The 21,380-nt window shown below is 44.6% G+C and overlaps 1 protein-coding gene across 8 annotated transcripts in view; it reads right to left on the bottom strand.

Annotated features, from left to right (window-relative positions):
- Positions 1-21,380, bottom strand: part of slc4a5b (solute carrier family 4 member 5b) — a 61,726-nt gene that overhangs the window by 2,866 nt on the left and 37,480 nt on the right. For 2 of the 8 annotated variants that reach the window (XM_061799872.1, XM_061799877.1), the window contains 9 exons: positions 19,953-20,005; positions 19,667-19,858; positions 18,579-18,692; positions 15,653-15,814; positions 11,750-11,928; positions 11,581-11,653; positions 10,957-11,025; positions 10,709-10,882; positions 5,784-5,951 (listed from right to left, as the gene is read on the bottom strand). In XM_061799872.1, coding sequence (XP_061655856.1) covers positions 5,784-5,951; positions 10,709-10,882; positions 10,957-11,025; positions 11,581-11,653; positions 11,750-11,928; positions 15,653-15,814; positions 18,579-18,692; positions 19,667-19,858; positions 19,953-20,005 — 1,184 coding nt within the window. The other 6 variants (XM_061799870.1, XM_061799871.1, XM_061799873.1 and 3 more) reach the window with 6 other exon arrangements.

Here is a 21,380-nt window from a genome sequence, read left to right as displayed (position 1 = left end):
TGGCTGACAAGTTTGAGAAGTGTGAAAAGAGCATGTGAAAAAAGGCTGGATCATCTTCATTTGGAGCGTATACATTGACAATTGTATAAAGCTTGTTCAATATTATAGCCTGTATAATTATATATCGGCCTTCTGGATCTGCTACAGTACTATTTATTGTAAAATGTAGTCTTTTATGGACGAGTATTGAGACTCCTCTTTGTCTCCAGTTATAAAAGGGCGAGATAACCTGAGTGAAATACGAGTCAATGAGGCATTTTTCTTCTGATTTAGTAAGGTGCGTTTCTTGTAATAAGAGGAGGTCTGTTTTAAATTTAGCGGTATAATCCAGAATCTTAATTTTCTTTTCCTGTGATCGAATGCCATTGACATTCCAAGAGACGAATGTTAAGTGTGACATATAATGGGTGTGTGTATCATAATTCTAAATAGATTTGGTACTATGCATTCTTTGTTGTTGTTTTTCTGACAGTTTTTGGGAGATTTTTTTTTTTTTGGTATTGTGTTGATGAATGTTATTTAGAGAGGGTGAAAGAGATGCTATATTTGAGTACTGCAAAGCCGTGGGTGCTGGGGTTGTGCCGGCTGCCACCCGCCTGGGTCCCCCGCTCTGGCTGCTGGTGGGGGCGGTGGGGCCCCCCTGTCGCTCCTCGGGCCTGCTTCCTCCTCTTCTCTCCGTTCCTTGCGTCCCGTTGCGGTCGCCTCTTCCTCTTCCCGTGGGGGAGCTGGGCAGTCCCCTGGGGGCTGTGGGGCCTGCTATGGGGTTCTTTTCCCTGCCTGGTTTGGGGGGGGGGGGGGTCCACCTCCCACGCTCAGGGGCGGGTAGTGGGTGCTGCGGGTCTGAGTGGGATGGCCCTCTTCGTTGGTGGTTGTCCGGCCTCTTAATCACTCACTTAGCACACGTGTGGGGCGGCGGGTGTGGTGGGGGGTGGCATTGGGATCCTGCGGCCCCCACTACGTGGCCAGTTGTCGGGGCCCCTCGGTGGGGCCGGCGGACCGCCCTGGGTCCCTCGGTGCGTCCGCCGGGCTTCTCTCGGGTGAACCCTGGGCCTGATCCCGCCCCTCGATTGATTGGGTGGGGTCCCAGCCGCCGCGGTGCGCCCACAGCAATTACAGCACTTCTGTCAGTCTTTGCGCATGTAAAACGGTATCAATTCACTTGCATGTATCCGCAGACACACACCCTTAGGACTCTTTCACTGGGTGTGGGGTCACAAAGAACTCATGAATATGCAAATCGCTTGTGTATCCCCTCACTTATACTCTCGTCCTGTAGACTTATAATTGACAATTAATGCCACCACACTTCAGTTGTACACCCGGGTTCACGACCCTTGTCCTGCATGCTTCTTCTCCTGTTCTATCTTGTCCTGTCCTTCCCTCACAGGGTGTAGCACTACAGCCCCATGCAACACTCATATTTAATGTTTCATTGTTGTAGACGATGTAATGATTTGTCCAAATATTTTGGACAAATCCAACTTTGTGGGGACAGTTTGGAGATGGCCCCTTCCTGTTCCAACATGATGGTTCCGAAAGACACGGATGAGAGAGCTTAATGTGGATGACCTTGATTGGCCTGCACAATCCTGACCTCAACCCTATAGAACACTTTTAGAGCGGAGACTTCGAACCAGGCCTTCTCGTCCAACATCAGTGTGTGACCTCACAAATGCGCTTCTGGAAGAATGCTCATCCATTCCCATACAAACACTCCTCAACCTTGTGGACAGCCTTCCCGAAAGATTTAAAAATGTTAAAATTGCTGAGGGTGGATCAATGTCGTATTGAACCCTCTGGATTAAGAAGGGAATGTCACTTATATTCAAATGTTAGACAAGGCAGGTGAGCCAATACTTTTGGCAATATAGTGTATACTGTATTTATGCATATACTGCGGAACCCCGATGCACAAACTCCTCAATATTCGAATTATTCGATTTAAGAAACACAGACCAAACAAAAATATTGCCCGATGTTTGAACCTCATCGCAGTGTGCAAACGTTTCATTACCTCCCTTTTGCAGTAGGTGGTGCAGCCATTTTGCGGCTCCTTCTCATTATTATAGTATTCTGCTAAGCATTGCGGATTTGCGGTCGGACACGACTTTGCTTAGTGTGCCCCTTTCCTGTTTTTCGCCTTTATACGAATAACTTTTCATTTTGTTAGCTCGATAGTGCCCAAGAAAAGTAACAGCCAAGTGTGGCGTGAGGGAGACACTCACTGAGCTTCAAAAAGACAATTTGTGACGAGTACGTATATCGATTGCGCCGTATTGCACAGCTCGCTCGCAATACCGTACACATTATGGAAAAAACAAGTTCACAATTGCCCCGATTAGGGAAAAAAAATGACGTTTTTGTTGCTGCTTACATGACCAAGGGAGGGCCAATGAAGTATCTTCGAAAGGAGCGAGAGAAACCTCTGGACCAAGTGGAAAAGCTGTTGCTCGTCAGGATCAACGAAAAACAGCTAGCGTGCAGGAGCATTTCCGAGCCTATCGTTTGTAAGAGGGCGAGGCGCTTACATGCCGACTTGTTGCCAAGCGAAGAAGCCGCAAGCTCGAGTGGATTTCCGTTTTTATTCCTTTATAATTGTAGCATTGGTTGTTAAAGTGAAGGGTTTTGCGATTTTCGACTGGCTGTGAACGCACCAGAGCGACTGGTTGCGTGAAACTGTTTGGGTGCGGCTGCGTTTGAATGAGGAGGACACTTCTACTTGTTGTTGTTTTTGTTAACTTGGTTAATAAAAAGGTTTTTCATCGACCACCCCATGTTTCATGTTGAACAGTAATGGAGAGCTTTATATTATTTATATTATACATTCACTAAAATAGGGACTTTTGTCGAGGCTACAAAACATGATTCATGTTTCCATTATTTCTTATGGAAAAATGATATTCAATTTACAAACCCCGTTCAAGAACCAATGAAGCTTGTACATCAAGGTCCCACTGTACAGTTGAAACCAGCTGTTTACATAGACTATATGAAAAAACACATGCTTTTTTCCCCCCTCACAGTCTGACATCAAATGAGACTAAACCTTTTTGGTCAATTAGGGTAATCGAAATGATTAAAATTTTCTAAATGCCACAACTCTATTTTTAGAGACATTTTCATGCCTTTTCTTCACAGTATGACTTGGGTCAAACATTTTGTGCATCTCCTTCCACGAGCGTCTCACACTAGTTGGCAGGAATTTTGGGCCGTTCCTCCTGACAGAACTGCTGTAACTTGGTGTAAGCCAAGTTTGTAGGGTGTCTTGCTCGCAAATGCCTTTTCAGGTCTGCCCATCAATTTTCAATAGGATTGAGATCAAAGCTTTGCGATCAGGGCCACCCTAAAACATTGACTTTTTTTTTTTTTATCCTGAAGCCACTTTGTAAGCGGTTTGGCAAGATGCTTTGGGTCATTGTCCACTTGGAAGACCCGTTGACACCCAAGCTCGTCTTGAGATGTTGCTTCAGTATTTCCACATGCCGACTAGTTGCCAAGCGAAGAAGCCGCAAGCTCGAGTGGATTTCCGTTTTTATTCCTTTATAATTGTAGCATTGGTTGTTAAAGTGAAGGGTTTTGCGATTTTCGACTGGCTGTGAACGCACCAGAGCGACTGGTTCCGTGAAACTGTTTGGGTGCGGCTGCGTTTGAATGAGGAGGACACTTCTGCTTGTTGTTGTTCTTGTTAAATTGGTTAATAAAAAGGTTTTTCATCGACCACCCCATGTTTCATGTTGAACAGTAATGGAGAGCTTTATATTATTTATATTATACATTCACTAAAATAGGGACTTTTGTCGAGGCTACAAAACATTATTCATGTTTCCATTATTTCTTATGGAAAAATGATATTCAATTTACAAACCCCGTTCAAGAACCAATGAAGCTTGTACATCAAGGTCCCACTGTACAGTTGAAACCAGCTGTTTACATAGACTATATGAAAAAACACATGCTTTTTTTCCCCCTCACAGTCTGACATCAAATGAGACTAAACCTTTTTGGTCAATTAGGGTAATCGAAATGATTAAAATTTTCTAAATGCCACAACTCTATTTTTAGAGACATTTTCATGCCTTTTCTTCACAGTATGACTTGGGTCAAACATTTTGTGCATCTCCTTCCACGAGCGTCTCACACTAGTTGGCAGGAATTTTGGGCCGTTCCTCCTGACAGAACTGCTGTAACTTGGTGTAAGCCAAGTTTGTAGGGTGTCTTGCTCGCAAATGCCTTTTCAGGTCTGCCCATCAATGTTCAATAGGATTGAGATCAAAGCTTTGCGATCAGGGCCACCCTAAAACATTGACTTTTTTTTTTTTTTATCCTGAAGCCACTTTGTAAGCGGTTTGGCAAGATGCTTTGGGTCATTGTCCACTTGGAAGACCCGTTGACACCCAAGCTCGTCTTGAGATGTTGCTTCAGTATTTCCACATCATGTTCGTTCCGCATGACACCGCCTATTTTGTGAAGTGCACCAGTCTGCTGCCACCCCCGTATTTCCCAGTTGGGATGGTGTTCTCTGGCCTGCAGGCTTCTCTCTCTTTTTCTCCAAACATAACGATGCTCATTGTGGCCAAATAGTTCTGAGTTTTGTCACACCACAGGACAAGGTTTTTCTCCCTGTAATCTGGCTTTTTCAAAATCTTTTCTTTTTTGGAGTTTCAGCCCGTCGGTTTCACTGTAATGACAAACTTTTCACATCAGCTTCAGCCAGCATCTTCGCAAGGTCTTTTTGCTTTTGTTCTTGGCTTGATATTCCCATGTGGGACCAAAGCAGATCCATTTCTGAGAAACATTTCCATGGTGTTTATTATACTTGCGTAGAATTGTTTGATCAGATGAATGCGGCACCTTCAGGCATCTGGAAATTGTACTCAGTTCTCTTCCTGATATCCCGGCTGATTTCATTTGACTTTCCCATGATGTTACATAAAGAAGCATTGGGTTTCATGTGTGCAGAGTTCAAATACATATACAGGTATGTCTAACTCAGATGTAAAAAAAAAAAAAAAAAGCTCACAAAGAAATTACATTATCTGGATTTTCAGATATTGTTTTAAGGCATGATAATCTTACTGTATGTAAACGTCTGACTTTGAAGAGTAATGCAAAATTGTCCTAAACTAAATAATTGTCTTCTCACATTATTTTCATGATCTGTGTATTTTGTTGACTTGGTTTTGATTGGATTTAGTTTGTTTCATGTTTTGTAAAGTTTCCCTGTGTCCCATGTTTCTGACTTTTTGTCTCCACCTGTTCTCATCATCCCCACTACCTTGTGTCAACCAATCAGCTCGTGTCTTGTCCAGGTGTGCCTCGTGTCTTGTCAATTTGCTTATATTTAGTTCCCTGGGTTTGTTGAGTCTGTGTCGGATTATTGTTTCTGCAAGTCTCGTTTCTAGTTTTGTCATGTTTTTTTTTCCCCCTGCCTTGCCTTCTTGCTTCCATTTGCTGGGGTCCCCCTCTTTTTCCAGTATCACCACAAACCGTGACATTATTCTGGCATTCAGGAAATAGAAATAATTTTGGTAATCCTAATTGACCTAAAACAGGAAAAGGTGAATCTGATTTCATGTCAGAAAGTGCGTCTTTTTATATAGTGTATGTAAACATGCGGTTTCAACTGTATATCCAGTATACCTATTTATATAAATCACATTCTAGACATATTATACATGTCACAGACATGCTATTACAGACGTGATAGAAATATGTTAAGGGTGAAGCTCCTCTAGACACCTTCTTGACACGCTAGTTAGACATGTAGGAATGTTTTCGCTCACCTCCTCGTCGCTCTCTGTATCGGCCACCGTCTTCTTCTTTTTCTTTTTCTTCTTGTCATCTTCGTTCTTCTTCTTCTCTCTGTCGGGCAGGATGTCGTCCAGCCAGGCCAGGTCGTGCTGGGAGAACATCAGATCCAGAAGCTTCCGCACGACCATCAGACCCAGGATCTGCACACATGAGCACACGCAAACACACTACGACGAACCTCATCATTGACAGCGTGCTCACCCATCGACATCATTTATACATAGAAATTGTCTTTGGTTCTGTGATGATCAGGAATACTTGAAAGATTACGAAAACAAAATTTCACATTTGATAGAAGTGCTTTCAATGTTTTTTTTGTACCTTTAAATTCCCCCCAAAGTCATCCAAAAATGTCTTAGAGAAAAGAATCTTGTGAATGAATGAATAATAAAAAATACAAAAAATCACAAAGTATGTGAAATCAGACTTCCAAATGGTCAAGAATTGGAACATTCTTTCAGCTTTCAGATGCTGTGGGCGTGTCGCTGAATGCTCTGAAACCCCGCCTCCCCGGAACTTTTAGCTGTCAATCAAATATGTGCCTTCTCTCACGGCTCCAAAGAGAATTCCCAGCGACGCACATTGCACACGCTCTCACGGGCTGCAGAGAAGCAGCCTATGAGCCGGCATAATGACCATCAGCCATGTCGCTGGGTCAATTTGCCCTCCTTTGCCGCCGTTGAAATTCAGGGGGCATCGCGCTGTTTTGGGCTGTCCATTCAAGGAGAGCTTGAGGTCTGTCCACGTACTTTTAATAAGGTTCGTAAGCAGGCAACATAAGTTTGTGTAGCCAGCAAGTGCTAACACTAACATTTGTATGTAAACATGCCGGCATTCTGTCGAATCATGCTCTAAAGCTTCGCTAAACGTTGGTTTGTGCGCGTGAATAAATGTTGATAACGGCGACCAAGTATGTTGGCAACAGTAAGCAAGGGAGGCAATGCACCGCTCACAATACACAATGATATGGGTCGACGTCAAAGTGCGCTGTTGGAGAGTTGTCGTTGATACGTCACACTACACGGAAGATATCCAAAAAAATGCTAGCTTTTTCATTTTGGTGTTGTAGGGCAATTGTAGAGCAATGCAGCCCTATGGGGGGCACAAGTCAGTGCAAACTGTAGGCCGGTCCCAAGCCCGGATAAATGCAGAGGGTTGCGTCAGGAAGGGCATCCGGCTTAAAACCTTGCCAAACAAATATGAGCGTTCATCCAAAGAATTCCATACCGGATCGGTCGTGGCCCGGGTTAACAACGTCCGCCACCGGCGCCGTCAACCTGCAGGGCGCTGTTGGAAATTCAGCTACTGTGGGTCGAAGTCGAAGTCAAAGAAGAAGAAGAAGAAGAAGAGGTGGAAAGCGGGTTCTTCGGCAGAAAGAGAAGAGGAAAACACAGAGCCTAGAACTGAATGTGGGGACTTTGAATGTTGGGACTATGACAGGAAAATCTCGGGAGTTGGTTGACATGATGATTAGGAGAAAGGTTGATATATTGTGTGTCCAGGAGACCAGGTCGAAAGGCAGTAAGGCTAGAAGTTTAGGGGGAGGGTTTAAATTATTTTACCATGGTGTAGATGGGAAGAGAAATGGAGTCGGTGTTCTTTTAAAAGAAGAGTTGGCTAAGAATGTCTTGGAGGTGAAAAGAGTATCAGATCGAGTGATGAGGCTGAAATTTGAAATTGAGGGTGTTATGTGTAATGTGATTAGTGGCTATGCCCCACAGGTAGGATGTGACCTAGAGGTGAAAGAGAAATTCTGGAAGGAGCTAGATGATGTAGTTCTGAGCATCCCAGACAGAGAGAGAGTCGTAATTGGTGCAGATTGTAATGGACATGTTGGTGAAGGTAATAAGGGTGATGAAGAAGTGATGGGTAAGTACGGTATCCAGGAAAGGAACTTGGAAGGACAGATGGTGGTAGACTTTGCAACAAGGATGCAAATGGCTGTAGTGAACACTTTTTTCCAGAAGAGGCACGAACATAGGGTGACCTACAAGAGCGGAGGTAGAAGCACACAGGTGGATTACATCTTGTGCAGACGATGTAATCTGAAGGAGGTTACCAACTGTAAGGTAGTGGTAGGGGAGAGTGTGGCTAGACAGCATAGGATGGTGGTGTGTAAGATGACTCTGGTGGTGGGGAGGAAAATTAGGAAGACAAAGGCAGAGAAGAGAACCATGTGGTAGAAGCTGAGACAGGACGAGTGTTGTGCAGCTTTTCGGGAAGAGGTGATACAGGCTCTCGGTGGACGGGAAGAGCTTCCAGAAGACTGGACCACTGCAGCCAAGGTGATCAGAGAAGCAGGCAGGAGAGTACTTGGTGTATCTTCTGGCAGGAAAGGAGAGAAGGAGACTTGGTGGTGGAACCTCACAGTACAGGAAATCATACAAGGAAAACGGTTAGCTAAGAAGAAGTGGGACACTGAGAGGACCGAGGAGAGGCGAAAGGAATACATTGAGATGCGACACAGGGCAAAGGTAGAGGTGGCAAAGGCAAAACAAGAGGCATATGATGACATGTATGGCAGGTTGGACACTAAAGAAGGAGAAAAGGATCTATACAGGCTGGCCAGACAGAGGGATAGAGATGGGAAGGATGTGCAGCAGGTTAGGGTGATTAAGGATAGAGATGGAAATATGTTGACTGGTGCCAGCAGTGTGCTAGGTAGATGGAAAGAATACTTCGAGGAGTTGATGAATGAGGAAAATGATAGAGAAGGGAGAGTAGAAGAGGCAAGTGTGGTGGACCAGGAAGTGGCAATGATTAGTAAGGGGGAAGTTAGAAAGGCATTAAAGAGAATGAAAAATGGAAAGGCAGTTGGTCCTGATGACATTCCTGTGGAGGTATGGAAGCATCTAGGAGAGGTGGCTGTGGAGTTTTTGACCAGCTTGTTCAATAGAATTCTAGTGCGTGAGAAGATGCCTGAGGAATGGAGGAAAAGTGTACTGGTGCCCATTTTTAAGAACAAAGGTGATGTGCAGAGCTGTGGCAACTATAGAGGAATAAAGTTGATGAGCCACACAATGAAGTTATGGGAAAGAGTAGTGGAGGCTAGACTCAGGACAGAAGTGAGTATTTGCGAGCAACAGTATGGTTTCATGCCTAGAAAGAGTACCACAGATGCATTATTTGCCTTGAGGATGTTGATGGAAAAGTACAGAGGTCAGAAGGAGCTACATTGTGTCTTTGTAGATCTAGAGAAAGCCTATGACAGAGTACCCAGAGAGGAACTGTGGTACTGCATGCGGAAGTCTGGAGTGGCAGAGAAGTATGTTAGAATAATACAGGACATGTACGAGGGCAGCAGAACAGCGGTGAGGTGTGCTGTCGGTGTGACAGAAGAATTTAAGGTGGACGTGGGACTGCATCAGGGATCAGCCCTGAGCCCCTTCCTTTTTGCAGTGGTGATGGATAGGCTGACAGATGAGGTTAGACTGGAATCCCCGTGGACCATGATGTTTGCAGATGACATTGTGATCTGCAGTGAAAGCAGGGAGCAGCTGGAGGAACAGTTAGAAAGATGGAGGCATGCACTGGAAAGAAGAGGAATGAAGATTAGCCGAAGTAAAACAGAATATATGTGCATGAATGAGAGGGGTGGTGGGGGAAGAATGAGGCTACAGGGAGAAGAGATGGCAAGGGTAGAGGACTTTAAATACTTGGGGTCAACCGTCCAGAGCAATGGTGAGTGTGGTCAGGAAGTGAAGAAACGGGTCCAAGCAGGTTGGAACGGGTGGAGGAAGGTGTCAGGTGTGTTATGTGACAGAAGAGTCTCTGCTAGGATGAAGGGCAAAGTTTATAAAACAGTGGTGAGGCCAGCCATGATGTATGGATTAGAGACAGTGGCACTGAAGAGAAAACGGGAAGCAGAGCTGGAGGTGGCGGAAATGAAGATGTTGAGGTTCGCTCTCGGAGTGACCAGGTTGGATAAAATTAGAAATGAGCTCATCAGAGGGACAGCCAAGGTTCGATGTTTTGGAGACAAAGTTAGAGAGAGCAGACTTCAATGGTTTGGACACGTCCAGAGGAGAGAGAGTGAGTATATTGGTAGAAGGATGATGAGGATGGAGCTGCCAGGCAAGAGAGCTAGAGTAAGACCAAAGAGAAGGTTGATGGATGTCGTGAGGGAAGACATGATGGCAGTTGGTGTTCGAGAGGAGGATGCAGGAGATAGGCTCTCATGGAAAAGAATGACGCGCTGTGGCGACCCCTAACGGGACAAGCCGAAAGGAAAAGAAGAAGAAGAAGAAGAGGGCAATTGTAGAGCCAAATCGATGGTCGTGGATTATGTCACACTACAAGAAGTTTTGTCATTCCCGACAAATTATGTCGGGCCCGATCTGGGAAATCTGCAATAGCAAATCAGGCTTATTGACTAAAGCTAAGCATGAGGAATGCTTCAAACAGTGTGTTCAAATGTGTTTAAGGTGTGTGGGAAGGGTAAAACAATTTTACGTTACTTTTTTTTTTTTTTTTTTACAAAAACATACTTATGATTATTTGAATGTGATCCAATGCAACCATTACCACGTTCTCACATTGGGACAGAAGGGAAACATGAAACATTAGGGGAATATATGGCAGAATGAACTAAGGTGAACCCACACGAGTTACAATCACTTCAACCTGTTTTGTAACTATACAAAAATATGTTTACTGGGTGAGCTTCCTTTTCAGGTAATACTCCCTCATTGTTTTGCTTGTCCACAAGCTTTCCAGATTGGGAGCGGCTTCCAAGAAATGCCGTTGACTGTGTATAAATGGATTTTGTATCAGTTTGTCACCTCTAACCATCTTGTCCATGTCTCATTGGGTCGTCTGTTTATCCACAACATTTCTCTATCAACGCGTGTGGTCTGGAATGCATTTCCACGATAAACGGAAACGTCAATCTGCTCACCATCACTGGGAAGATGATTGCCAGGAAGGTGGACTTTAGGACCCAGAGGACGGCCAGGCAGGTGATCTGTACCAGGGTGAAGAGGTGGACTCGGCGCAGAGGAACGTGACGCAGGAAGGCGAAGTCCGGCTGGTGCTTGGGCGCCATCAGGTACAACTTGATGCGCTCCCAGAACTGACAAGCCAACGCAATTACATACACACAAGCACCTGCAAACGTGCTAACTGAAAGCTAACACAAACACCGACCTGGATGCCGCTCAGCGAGGCGACGCCCATGTACAGGAAGATGCCATAGAGCACCGGCATGGGGATGTACTGCAACATGAGGGTTAGCGTTAGTCGCAACCAGCAGACATTAGCCTCACCAGCATGGTTTGCATACAGCAGAGTCAAATAAAGAGGTGCTGTGTTGTTAGCATCCCATGCTAAGTTATCATCATAATTGTAATCAATTAAAGATATGTTCATCGGTAGCAAGCCATGCTACGGTTATAGTCATAATTTGTATATTGTTGTGAAGCAAGTTGGGTCTTGCAAGTAGATCTGGTTGAGAAAATAGATTGGGTTGAGAAAGCAGATCGTGTTGCGGAAACACATCGGCTTGAGGAAGCAGTTTGGGTTCATTAAGCAAATGAGGTTTCAGAAGCAGAGTAGCTCAGGGAAGCAGATCGGGTTTGTGAAGCAGAACAGGTCTTGGAAGCAGACTGGGATGTTGAAGCAGATCAGGCTGTAGACACAGATTGGTTTCATGGAGGCAGATCGGTTTGGGAAGCAGATTGGGTTTATCGAGCAAATTGAGCTTCAGAAGTAGAGTAGCTCGGGGAGACAGCTCAGGTTGGGAAAGTAGATTGGGTCACTCGCCACACTGACCTGCAGGACGGGAGCAAGGAAGACGGAAAGTCCAGTGAGGACGAAGACGAGTATTCCGGTCAGCCTCTGCTCGCTAATGTGTGAAAGAGAGAGCGCTCGAGTACACCGGGAGAACAAGGATGTTGTCAGGCGTGGTGAGGAGAGTGAGGGGCGGTGCGTGGGGTCTTACCGGACCCCCAGGAACTGGGGCTGCTCCCCGGGGGCGCTGGACTCGCTCTCCATCTTGAGCGAGTCGATGTGCGCGATAGAGATGACTGTGGCGGCCACGTACCAGGGCAGACCCATGAAGGAGCACACCGCCATCAGCATGCCCACCCAGAACAGGTCCAGGTGGTAACCGCAAGCTTTCTATAGGGGCGGGGGTGGAGGGACCACATATGCACATTAACCCATCGCTTACCGTTTTATGGAAATGTAAGACTCATTGCCAGTTCTAGAAAGCGCTTGATTTCAGTTGTTGCTGCTGAGGATGGCTCAACCTGTTTTTAGGTTTAGGGGGCATTACTTTTTCACACCAGGGCAGTTAACTTTGAATAGTTTTTGTCCCCTTAATAAATAAAATCACCATTTAACAGCATTTTAAGTTCACTTGAGCTATATTTGTCTGATATTTGCGTTTGTTTGATGATCTCAAACAAAATGGGGAAAGTATGGATAAATACTGTGTATGAATTTGAGGAGGGGACCAATACTTTTTCCCGGCACTGAACTTGTTCTTGTACAAGTCGATGGAACCTTGAGCTTCCGCAAAGGGTGACTGGATCAACTGGACTCTTCTTGTTTGTTAAAGACGTTTCACCTTGAATACTAAAGGCTTCTCCACGTCGAAGCTGGATGTCTCTGCTGGGTGTAACCCCTGCAGGTGGTTGTGGTTGTTGTTGCCGCTTGTCCGAATTGTGGACAGAGGGGACCGTTGTGAAAAATAATCATAACAATAATTAAAAAAAAAAAGGCTGCAGTTTTTTATCTTTACAAAGAGGTTAGACAGTTGGACGTGGAGCATCTGGAAGGTCTGGTCAAGACAGGGTCTCAAACAGGGATTTCTGCATTGCATTTTCCTACATGCCAATGAGCTCATCAATACACAAACTACAGACCGACAGAGTCAGGTAGTCAAAGAACAAAGAAAGAAACCGTTTCACACCTCTAGCTTTTGCGATTGTTCTTGAGCAGGCGGACTGGGGTCACTTCTTGTGTATGCTAATTCAACTAACTGTTGCGATTAAAGATATAAAAACAAAATGAAAACAGTTATACAATATAAAGTATGACATTTTCCATGACACTCGTTTAAAAGAGGTACGAAAGAAGCCATCTATGCAAAACCAGAAAGTCACAGGACGGCTTTTCCGCCATCACGCTCCAAAAACTCAAAATTTTACCAAGAATATTTCTCTTTTATCTAGTCAAAATTAATCTGATTACACTTAAGATAAGACTCATCATGTAAAAATGTACTTTTTTGGGGGACATTTTTTATTGTTTCAAGCTAATTTTTACTTGAACGAAGTATAAAAAAATGTATTCCACTGGCATTTTTTTCCCCTCCATATTTGAAGTATAACCCCAATTCCAATGAAGTTGGGACATTGTATTAAACATAAATAAAAACAGAATACAATTATTTGCAAATCATGTTCGACCTATATTTAATTGAATACACTACAAAGACAAGATATTTAATGTTCAAACTGATAAACTATTGTTTTGAGCAAATAATCATGAACTTAGAATTTGATGGCTGCAACACGTTCCAAAATAGCTGGGACAGGCTCATGTTTACCACTGTGTTTACCAACGTTTCTTTTAACAACATTCAATAAACGTTTGGGAACTGAGGACACTAATTGTTGAAGCTTTGTAGGTGGAAAGCTGTACATCAAGCAAGAATGGGAAAGAATGTTGAATGTTGTTCAAAGAAAATGTGATGTAACACCGTGGTAAACATGAGCCTGTCCCAGCTTTTTTGGGACGTTGTTGCAGCCATCAAATTCTAAGTTCATGATTATTTGCTCAAAACAATAAAGTTGATCAATTTGAACATGAAATATCGTGTCTTTGTAGTGTATCCAATTAAATATAGGTTGAACATGATTTGAAAATCATTGTATTCTGTTTTTATTTAGGTTTAACATAATGTCCCAACTTCATTGGCATTAGGGTTGTAAAAATGAGCTTGAAACAAGTGAAAATTGTCAAAAAACACGTTAGTTTTTAAGTGAGGAGTCTATTTTAAGTGTAATCCCGACCGGTTGGTATGCAAAAAGAACAACCTTTATGTGAGCAAACCCACCACAGAGATAAACACACCCAAAATGTACGAGCGGCAACTAAAACGTAACGAGCCGAATTTCATTTAACCTACTAATAATTGATTTAAAAAAATATATATATGTTCACAGTTTATAGTTCAAATACTTATTTGAAGGTTTACTGAAAAAAACTTTTCTTTAAGCCTGTCCTCTTCCTGTCAGCCATTTTGGAAATTATGTCATTGTTGGATTCCCTTCAGAAGCAGAGAGCTGTAAATGGACTGCACTTCTATAGCGCTTTATCTACACCATCACAGTGCCCAAAGCGCTTTACAAAGCCTCACACACACACACACACACACACACACACACACACACACACACACACACACACACACACACACACACACACTCATACACTAATGGGCGGCTGCTGCCATGCCCATCCATCCATCCGCTTATCCGAGTTCGGGTCGTGGGGCTGCCCCCAGCAGGGACGCCCAGACTTCCCTCTCCCCAGCCACTTCATCCAGCTCTTCCGGGGGGTTCCTGAGCCACTCAGAGGCCAGCTGGGAGACATAGTCTCTCCAGTGTGTCCTGGGCCATCCCCGGGGTCTCCTCCCGGTGGGATGTACCCGGAACACCTCACCAGGGAATCGAATCAGATGCCCCAGTCACCTCATCTGGCTCCTCTCAATGTGGAGGAGCAGCGGCTCTACTCTGAGCTCCTCCCGGATGACCGAGCTTCTCACCCTATCTCTAAGGGAGAGCCCTGCGGAGGAAACTCATTTCGGCAGCTTGTATCTGGGATCTTGTTCTAACCGTAACCCACAGCTCGTGACTATAGGTGAGGGTAGAAATGTAGATTGACTGGTAAATTGAGAGCTTCGCCTTTCGGCCTAGCTCCTTCTTTACCACAACGGACCGATACAAAGTCCGCATCACTACAGACGCTGCACCGATCCGCCTGTCAATCTCCCATTCCAGAGACCCCGAGATAATTGAACTCCTCCACTTGGGGGAGGCTCTCATCCCCAACCAGGAGAGGGCACTCCACCCTTTTCTGACTGAGGACCATGGTCTCAGATTTGGAGGTGCTGATTTACATCCCCGTCTTGCCCAAGGACACTTCGACATGCAGACAGTTGTAGCCGGGATTCGAACCACTGACCCTTCAATCCGCTCTACCTACTGAGCCGCAGCTTCCCACAACTGTGATTGAGTTTCTTGCTTTGGAAGGGGAACCACCACTAAACATTCCCCAAAAGTTCCAAATTTTGTGCGCGGAAGCTGCAAAAGGCTACCAGTCAAAAAGTGGGTGTCCAGGATCCAAGAGCCCGCTTTAAGTGACAAGCTCCGTGACAAGCAAAGGAGCTTGTGAAGTCATCGGTTCCTTTGGCTGGACAACCCTATCCCATTTCCCATACTCGCCATCAGATCATCACCTTTTTTGACCTTGAAAAGAAGGCGTTAGGGGTCAGCACTTCTCTGATGATGAAAACATTATGTAAGCTGTAAAAAAAAAAAAAAAAAAAAAGTTAAATGCTCAGTCTACTGAATTTGACGAGGCTGGCATTCATGCCCTTGTTCATCCATGGTGTTGCGAAAAAGATGAAAGATTATATTGAAAAGTAGCCATGAAATTCCCACTTTTTGGCTGTATTTATAGGGATTTATTGCCGTTCTATCTAAATAAATATAAAGCTAGAGGAAAATTGGGCTCATTACTTTTTTAGTGGCCCTTGTAGAAGTGAAGAAGCCGAAACAGTGACAAGAGTCCAGTTGCCTTCGTTCTAGCCGGTGAGCGACAATCAGACAACCTTAAGTTTGTTCTCCTTGCGGTTGACGATGACGGCGCTGATCTGCTGGTCCATGAAGATCAGGATGGTGACCAGCAGGGCCGGCACGAAGCTGGCCAGGTACCACCACCACGGGTTCTTACCGAACGGCATCACCAGCCAGCCGCGGTCGGCGCGGGTGGGCTGCAAACCACAAATTCAACTTAAATTCCGATTTACATGCACGGCACATCTGGAAAAGATTCACACAGCTTCACTTTTTACACACGTTATGTTACAGGATGAATTCAACTTTTTGGAGATTCTTTTTCAAAGTTATCAAAAAGAGTCAACACAATCCATTTGGTAGTGTTTAGGGAGTTGGGAATGAGTGAATGATTCCGAACGTATGGTGGCCCTGAAGTGCAAAACACAATAGCAAGTAACTAAAGACAACGGCAAATAAAAAAAAACTACACCAAACAACTAAACACAACGGCGAGTAAAAAAACACAACAGCAAATAACTAAACACAATGGAAAATGGAAAAAAAAAAAAACAGTAAATGAAAAAACACAATGACATTAAGCTACCGGAAGAGGTAGGTACTGGTCGGGGATAAGACTCGTTGCTGATTGGACAAGAGGGACGACTTGATCGGACGCTTTGACCAGGAAGTTATTCAGAATCAGAATCATCTTTATTTGCCAAGTATGTCCAAAAAACACACAAGGACTGTGTCTCCGGTAGTCGGAGCCGCTCGAGTACGACAACAGACGGTCAATTGACAGAGAACACTTTGGAGACAAAGACATTGACAAAAAAAAAAACAGTCACTGAGCAATAAAGGGTTGCTAGTTGTCTGGTAATGCCGGTAAATAATTTTTATTTATGTGCCCGTGTGGGTTTTCTCCGGGCACTCCGGTTTCCTCCCACATCCCAAAAACATGCATTAATTGGAGACTCTAAATTGCCCGTAGGTGTGACTGTGAGTGCGAATGGTTGTTTGTTTGTATGTGCCTTGCGATTGGCTGGCAACCAGTTCAGGGTGTACCCCGCCTCCTGCCCGATGACAGCTGGGATAGGCTCCAGCATGCCCGCGACCCTAGTGAGGAGAAGCGGCTCAGAAAATGGATGGATGGATGGATATTTTTTGACAATTGTGTAAAAGATGCAGAGTCCTCTAGCACTTAGAGCAGTTCGAATGACAAATATTGCAATAGTCCGGTGCAATGAGCATTGTGCAAAGGGCGCCGAGACTTCAAAGAGTGTATGCGTTTTAAAGTGACGAGTAATGCGATAATCTGGGACAATGTTGATTGTGCAAATGTTGCAGATACTCCTCAATCAGTGTGCAAATGGAGCAGATGCTACTCTGGCATGAGTGGCCAGTATTGGTCAACAACAGATATGCAAATAGTGCAGCGTGGCGAGACAACTACAATGAGTGCACGAGTAATATATAATTGGCCCCACAGAAATGTGACAACGAACTCAAGTCAAAACATTGCCAGCATGTTTTAATGGAACAGACGCGTCTGGCGTGGTTTTTTAAATGAGCGTTACCGGTGATCCAAACGTAGCTCCTGCTATCAAATAATATTTGACCTATGTATCCGGTCTAATTTTGTGGCTCTGCGTTACATAACTACTTCCTGCTCGGTCGACCACACGGGGGTTTGATCCAGGCTGCAACCGTGTCACGTAATGGGAGATGAGTGCCCGGGCCGCCAACTCAGCTGCCAGCGCCCTCATTTAAGGATTTGGAGTTGGCTTTCTTAAATTCCATCCGCACCCACCAAGCTTGCTCCCGTTGCACATATTGAGACATATAGTGGACATACATGTTCAGGACTCAATCACGACATTCAAATAAGTATGCGCTCACTGACAACACATTTAAAAGAGGTTGGGCTGTACAGACAGCATCGCCCAATCAAGTTGTCGCTCTCGTCCAATCAGCGATGAGTCTTATCTCCCTCACCAGTACCTACCGCTTCCTGTAGGTTTGTCCAATCGGCGATGAGTCATCTCCCTCACCAGTACCTACCCTCTTCCTGTAAGTTCTTCCAATCAGTGATTAGTCTTATCGTTATTTGCTGTTGTGTTTTTTTTTTTGTTCTTGTATTTTGTTACTTCTTGTTGTGATTATTTTTTTCTGCTGTGTTCTTTGATTTGTTGTTGTGATTAATTATTTGCTGTTGTCTTTTATTTGGCCGTTGTGTTAAGTAATTTGCTTTTGTGTTTTGCACTTCACGGCCACCGTATGAACGCAGGAACTGCACTTTGTAAATGAACAAAACAAATGATACTTAATACAGCACTGTTAAAATTGCAATCATTTTTGTTAAGAAATTTCAGAATGCTTATGATTTGCAACAAGATAATACATAGTGTATATTTTCTGAAGGTTCTCGTAATTATTTTCTCCAGAACAATGGGAACATTTCAGAATAGTTATTTAGAGGTTATGGCCCACAAATCCAAATGAGTTTGTTCACTCACTATAATCCCTCAAGAGGAAATTCTCATGTCCTTGTGATTTGAAAACGAAAAACAGGAATAAGGCTGTAACGTAACAACGTGGTAAAAGCGAAGCGCCGCGAACACTTTCCAGATGCCACATAATACAGAGTTAAGTTTGCATGCTGGTTAAAGTGAAGTGTACCTTCAACTCAGTGGGAACGATCAGTTTGGGCGTGTCTAAACCCATCAACATATCCAGCGCCACAAAGGACATGATTGACATGAAGATGGCAAAATCACTGATTAGCTTCCTTAGCTTAGCATCGCACAAACACAGTGAAGAGGAGAAAGCAAGATGGATTGTTTAAATCTGCACAATCACCATCATGACATATGATTATGCTGACCATTATTGTTATTATCAAGAATAAACAACACACACACTCACTCACACACACACATACACAAAGTGAAGGAAATGGCGGGCGATGGGTTCAGGGACCTTAATTTGCATGGGAACATGCAGTTTGGGAGTGTCCAGTCCCAGCAGCAAGTCCAATCCGCAGAAGAGCAGGATGGCGATAATGATGGAAAAGTCGCTGATCAGCTGACGCAGCTGCAGTGGGGAAAGGGGCGGAGTCAGGGGAGGGGAGGGGAGGGGTCACGGGACAGGGACGAAGTGCGGTCTGATACGACTGCTACGCTACTTTAGCACCGGGCTAATGTGTCGTAAATGTTTCTTATAGTGCTGGGCGATATGGCCTTATTTGATATTACAATTATTTTTCGCCTTATGTCGATATTCGTTATGACCCGTTACTTTTGAAATCAAGTAATCACCAAAGTAACTAAGTTAATTTTAAGCTCAAGTAATCAGTAAAGTAACTAAGTTACTTTTTCAAGGTAACTGTGGCAACACTGCATATTATGTGAGCCAACATGGCTAACGTGTTATATGCTGTATGTTTCTTAGCATGTTAGCAAAACTTACTAACATTGTGCATTCATCAATCAATTTGGTTAGCATGTAAAGAAACACAGGACACGTTAGCCATGGAGGCTAACATGAATTTAGAATGTTAGCTAATTTCGCAAACATGCTAAAAATGTATATAACACTTCAGCCATGTTAGCTAACATCATAACTTCATTAGAATGTTAGCCAGAATAGATACAATTATGAATTTATTCACGTTAGCAAACATGGTCAATGTGTTATACAAGCTTCTTGGCATGTTAGCCAGTTTAACTTTATTAGCATGTTAGCGAAAGTGGCTCCCGTGTTACATTACATCATTTCCTTAGCATATTAGCCAATACAGCTAATGTGTTATGTATTTTAGCAAGTTAGCTTACATGGCTAATGTGTTATGTTTCTTAGCATATTTGCTTACATGGCTAGCATGTTATACATGATTCACTCCCGCGACCCTTGTGAGGATAAGCAGCTCAGAAAATGGATGGATGGATGTTGCATGTTAGCCAATATGGCTAATGTGGTTCTCAGCTTAGCACATTATGGGTAAAAGATGCCCATGCTGGGGTGACGAGCGGGTTGTCTGGTGGAAAGCCGTTGGGTCAAGTGCTTACCTTGGTGGGGAAGTAGCGACTAAACTTGAACTTCTTGAGCGTGACAGTCGTGGAGTACGTGCCAAAGAACAGGATGAAGGACATGAGCGCCAGGTCGGGGACGTACTTGCACGCTTTGCCCATCAGGGCCCCGCCATACTTGACGCACTCCTTCTTGCTCAACTGACTCCAGTCCACATCGCTCACATTGAACTGCGGCGCCACCGGCAGGACAAACACACTCATTACTAACTTACTTTGTTGCGCCTCATTTACTCACTAAAATGCTAAGGAGAATGTTACTCACCAGAAGCGACATGTTGTCGTCAGCAAGAGGAGCTGAAACGTTCCACGGGAAAGCTGCAGAAACAGGAAACAGAAAGTCTCACTGATGTCAGAAAACATTCCATTACAAACAGGAAACAAAAAGTCAAATTGATGTCATACGAAACAGGAAGTTAAATTGATGTCAAAGAACATCCAATTGCAAAGAGGAAACAGGAATGAGGAAACATGAAGTTACATTGATATCACAGGAAACAGGAAGTGATATTGACGTAGGAGAACTGAGAAGGAGACAGGAAGTGATATTTATGCAGGAGAACTTAGAAGCAGAAAACAGGAAGTGACACTGTTGTCGGCCCAGCAGGCGACGAGCTGAGACCTATACTCACATTTTCATGCCACGCCCCCATCAGAAAGCAGGGAGACAAAAGTCAAACATGAAGACCGCGAAGGTCATAAAAAAACAGCAAGATGTCGCTGCTGGTGCGGTTCTAGAGCATTCTCTATTGGGGCTCCAGTACTCCGTAATGCCCTACCAGTGGAAATTAGATCAGCTACCTCCGTAGAAATGCTTAAATCTTGACTTAAGACTTATTTCTATACTCTCGCATTTGGTTAAATCACAGCTAGTATGCAACTACTCTCTCCCCCTGCTTCACCCTCTGACATCTGGATTTTGTCCTGTTTTAGGTCTGGAGGTGTCCTGACTGTTGCTTGTGCCTATGCACCAAACAGCAGTTCAGAGTACCCACCCTTTTTGGAGTCCTGAGAGGGGGTGCTGGAGAGGGCTCTCCCTGGGGACTCCGGTTCTGTAATTGGGCTTCTGTGCTCATCACGGATTGTCCATAATGAACAACATGTTCAAGCATAAGGGTGTCCACACGTGCACTTGGCACCAGGACACCCTATGTCGCAGTTCGATGATCGACTTTGTGGTCGTGTCATCGGACTTGCGGCCGCATGTCTTGGACACTCGGGTGAAGAGAGGGGCGAAGCTGTGAACTGATCACCACCTTGTGGTGAGTTCGCTCCGATGGTGGGGGAAGATGCCGGTCCGACGTGGCAGGCCCAAACGTATTGTGAGGGTCTGCTGGGAACGTCTGGCGGACATCGAGTCCGAGTGGACCATGTTCCACGCCTCCATTGCTGAGGCGGCCGACAGTAGCTGTGGCCATAAGGTGGTCGATGCCTGCCGTGGTGGTAATCCCCGAACCCATTGGTGTTCACCAACGGTGAGGGATACAGTCAAGCTGAAGGAGGAGTCCTGTGGGACTCCTGAGGCAGCTGATGGTTACCAGCTGGCCAAGCGGAATGCAGCTTTGGTGGTCGCTGAAGCAAAAACTTGAGTATGGGAGGAGTTCGGCGAGGCGATGGAGAAAGACTTCTGGACGGCTTCGAGGAAATTCTGGTCCACCATCCGGCGTCTCAGGAAGGGTAAGCAGTTCACCAT

Source organism: Phyllopteryx taeniolatus, chromosome 15 (genome assembly GCF_024500385.1).
Source record: "Phyllopteryx taeniolatus isolate TA_2022b chromosome 15, UOR_Ptae_1.2, whole genome shotgun sequence".
Taxonomy (NCBI): Eukaryota; Metazoa; Chordata; class Actinopteri; order Syngnathiformes; family Syngnathidae; genus Phyllopteryx; species Phyllopteryx taeniolatus.
This window is presented reverse-complemented; position numbering and strand designations above follow the sequence as displayed.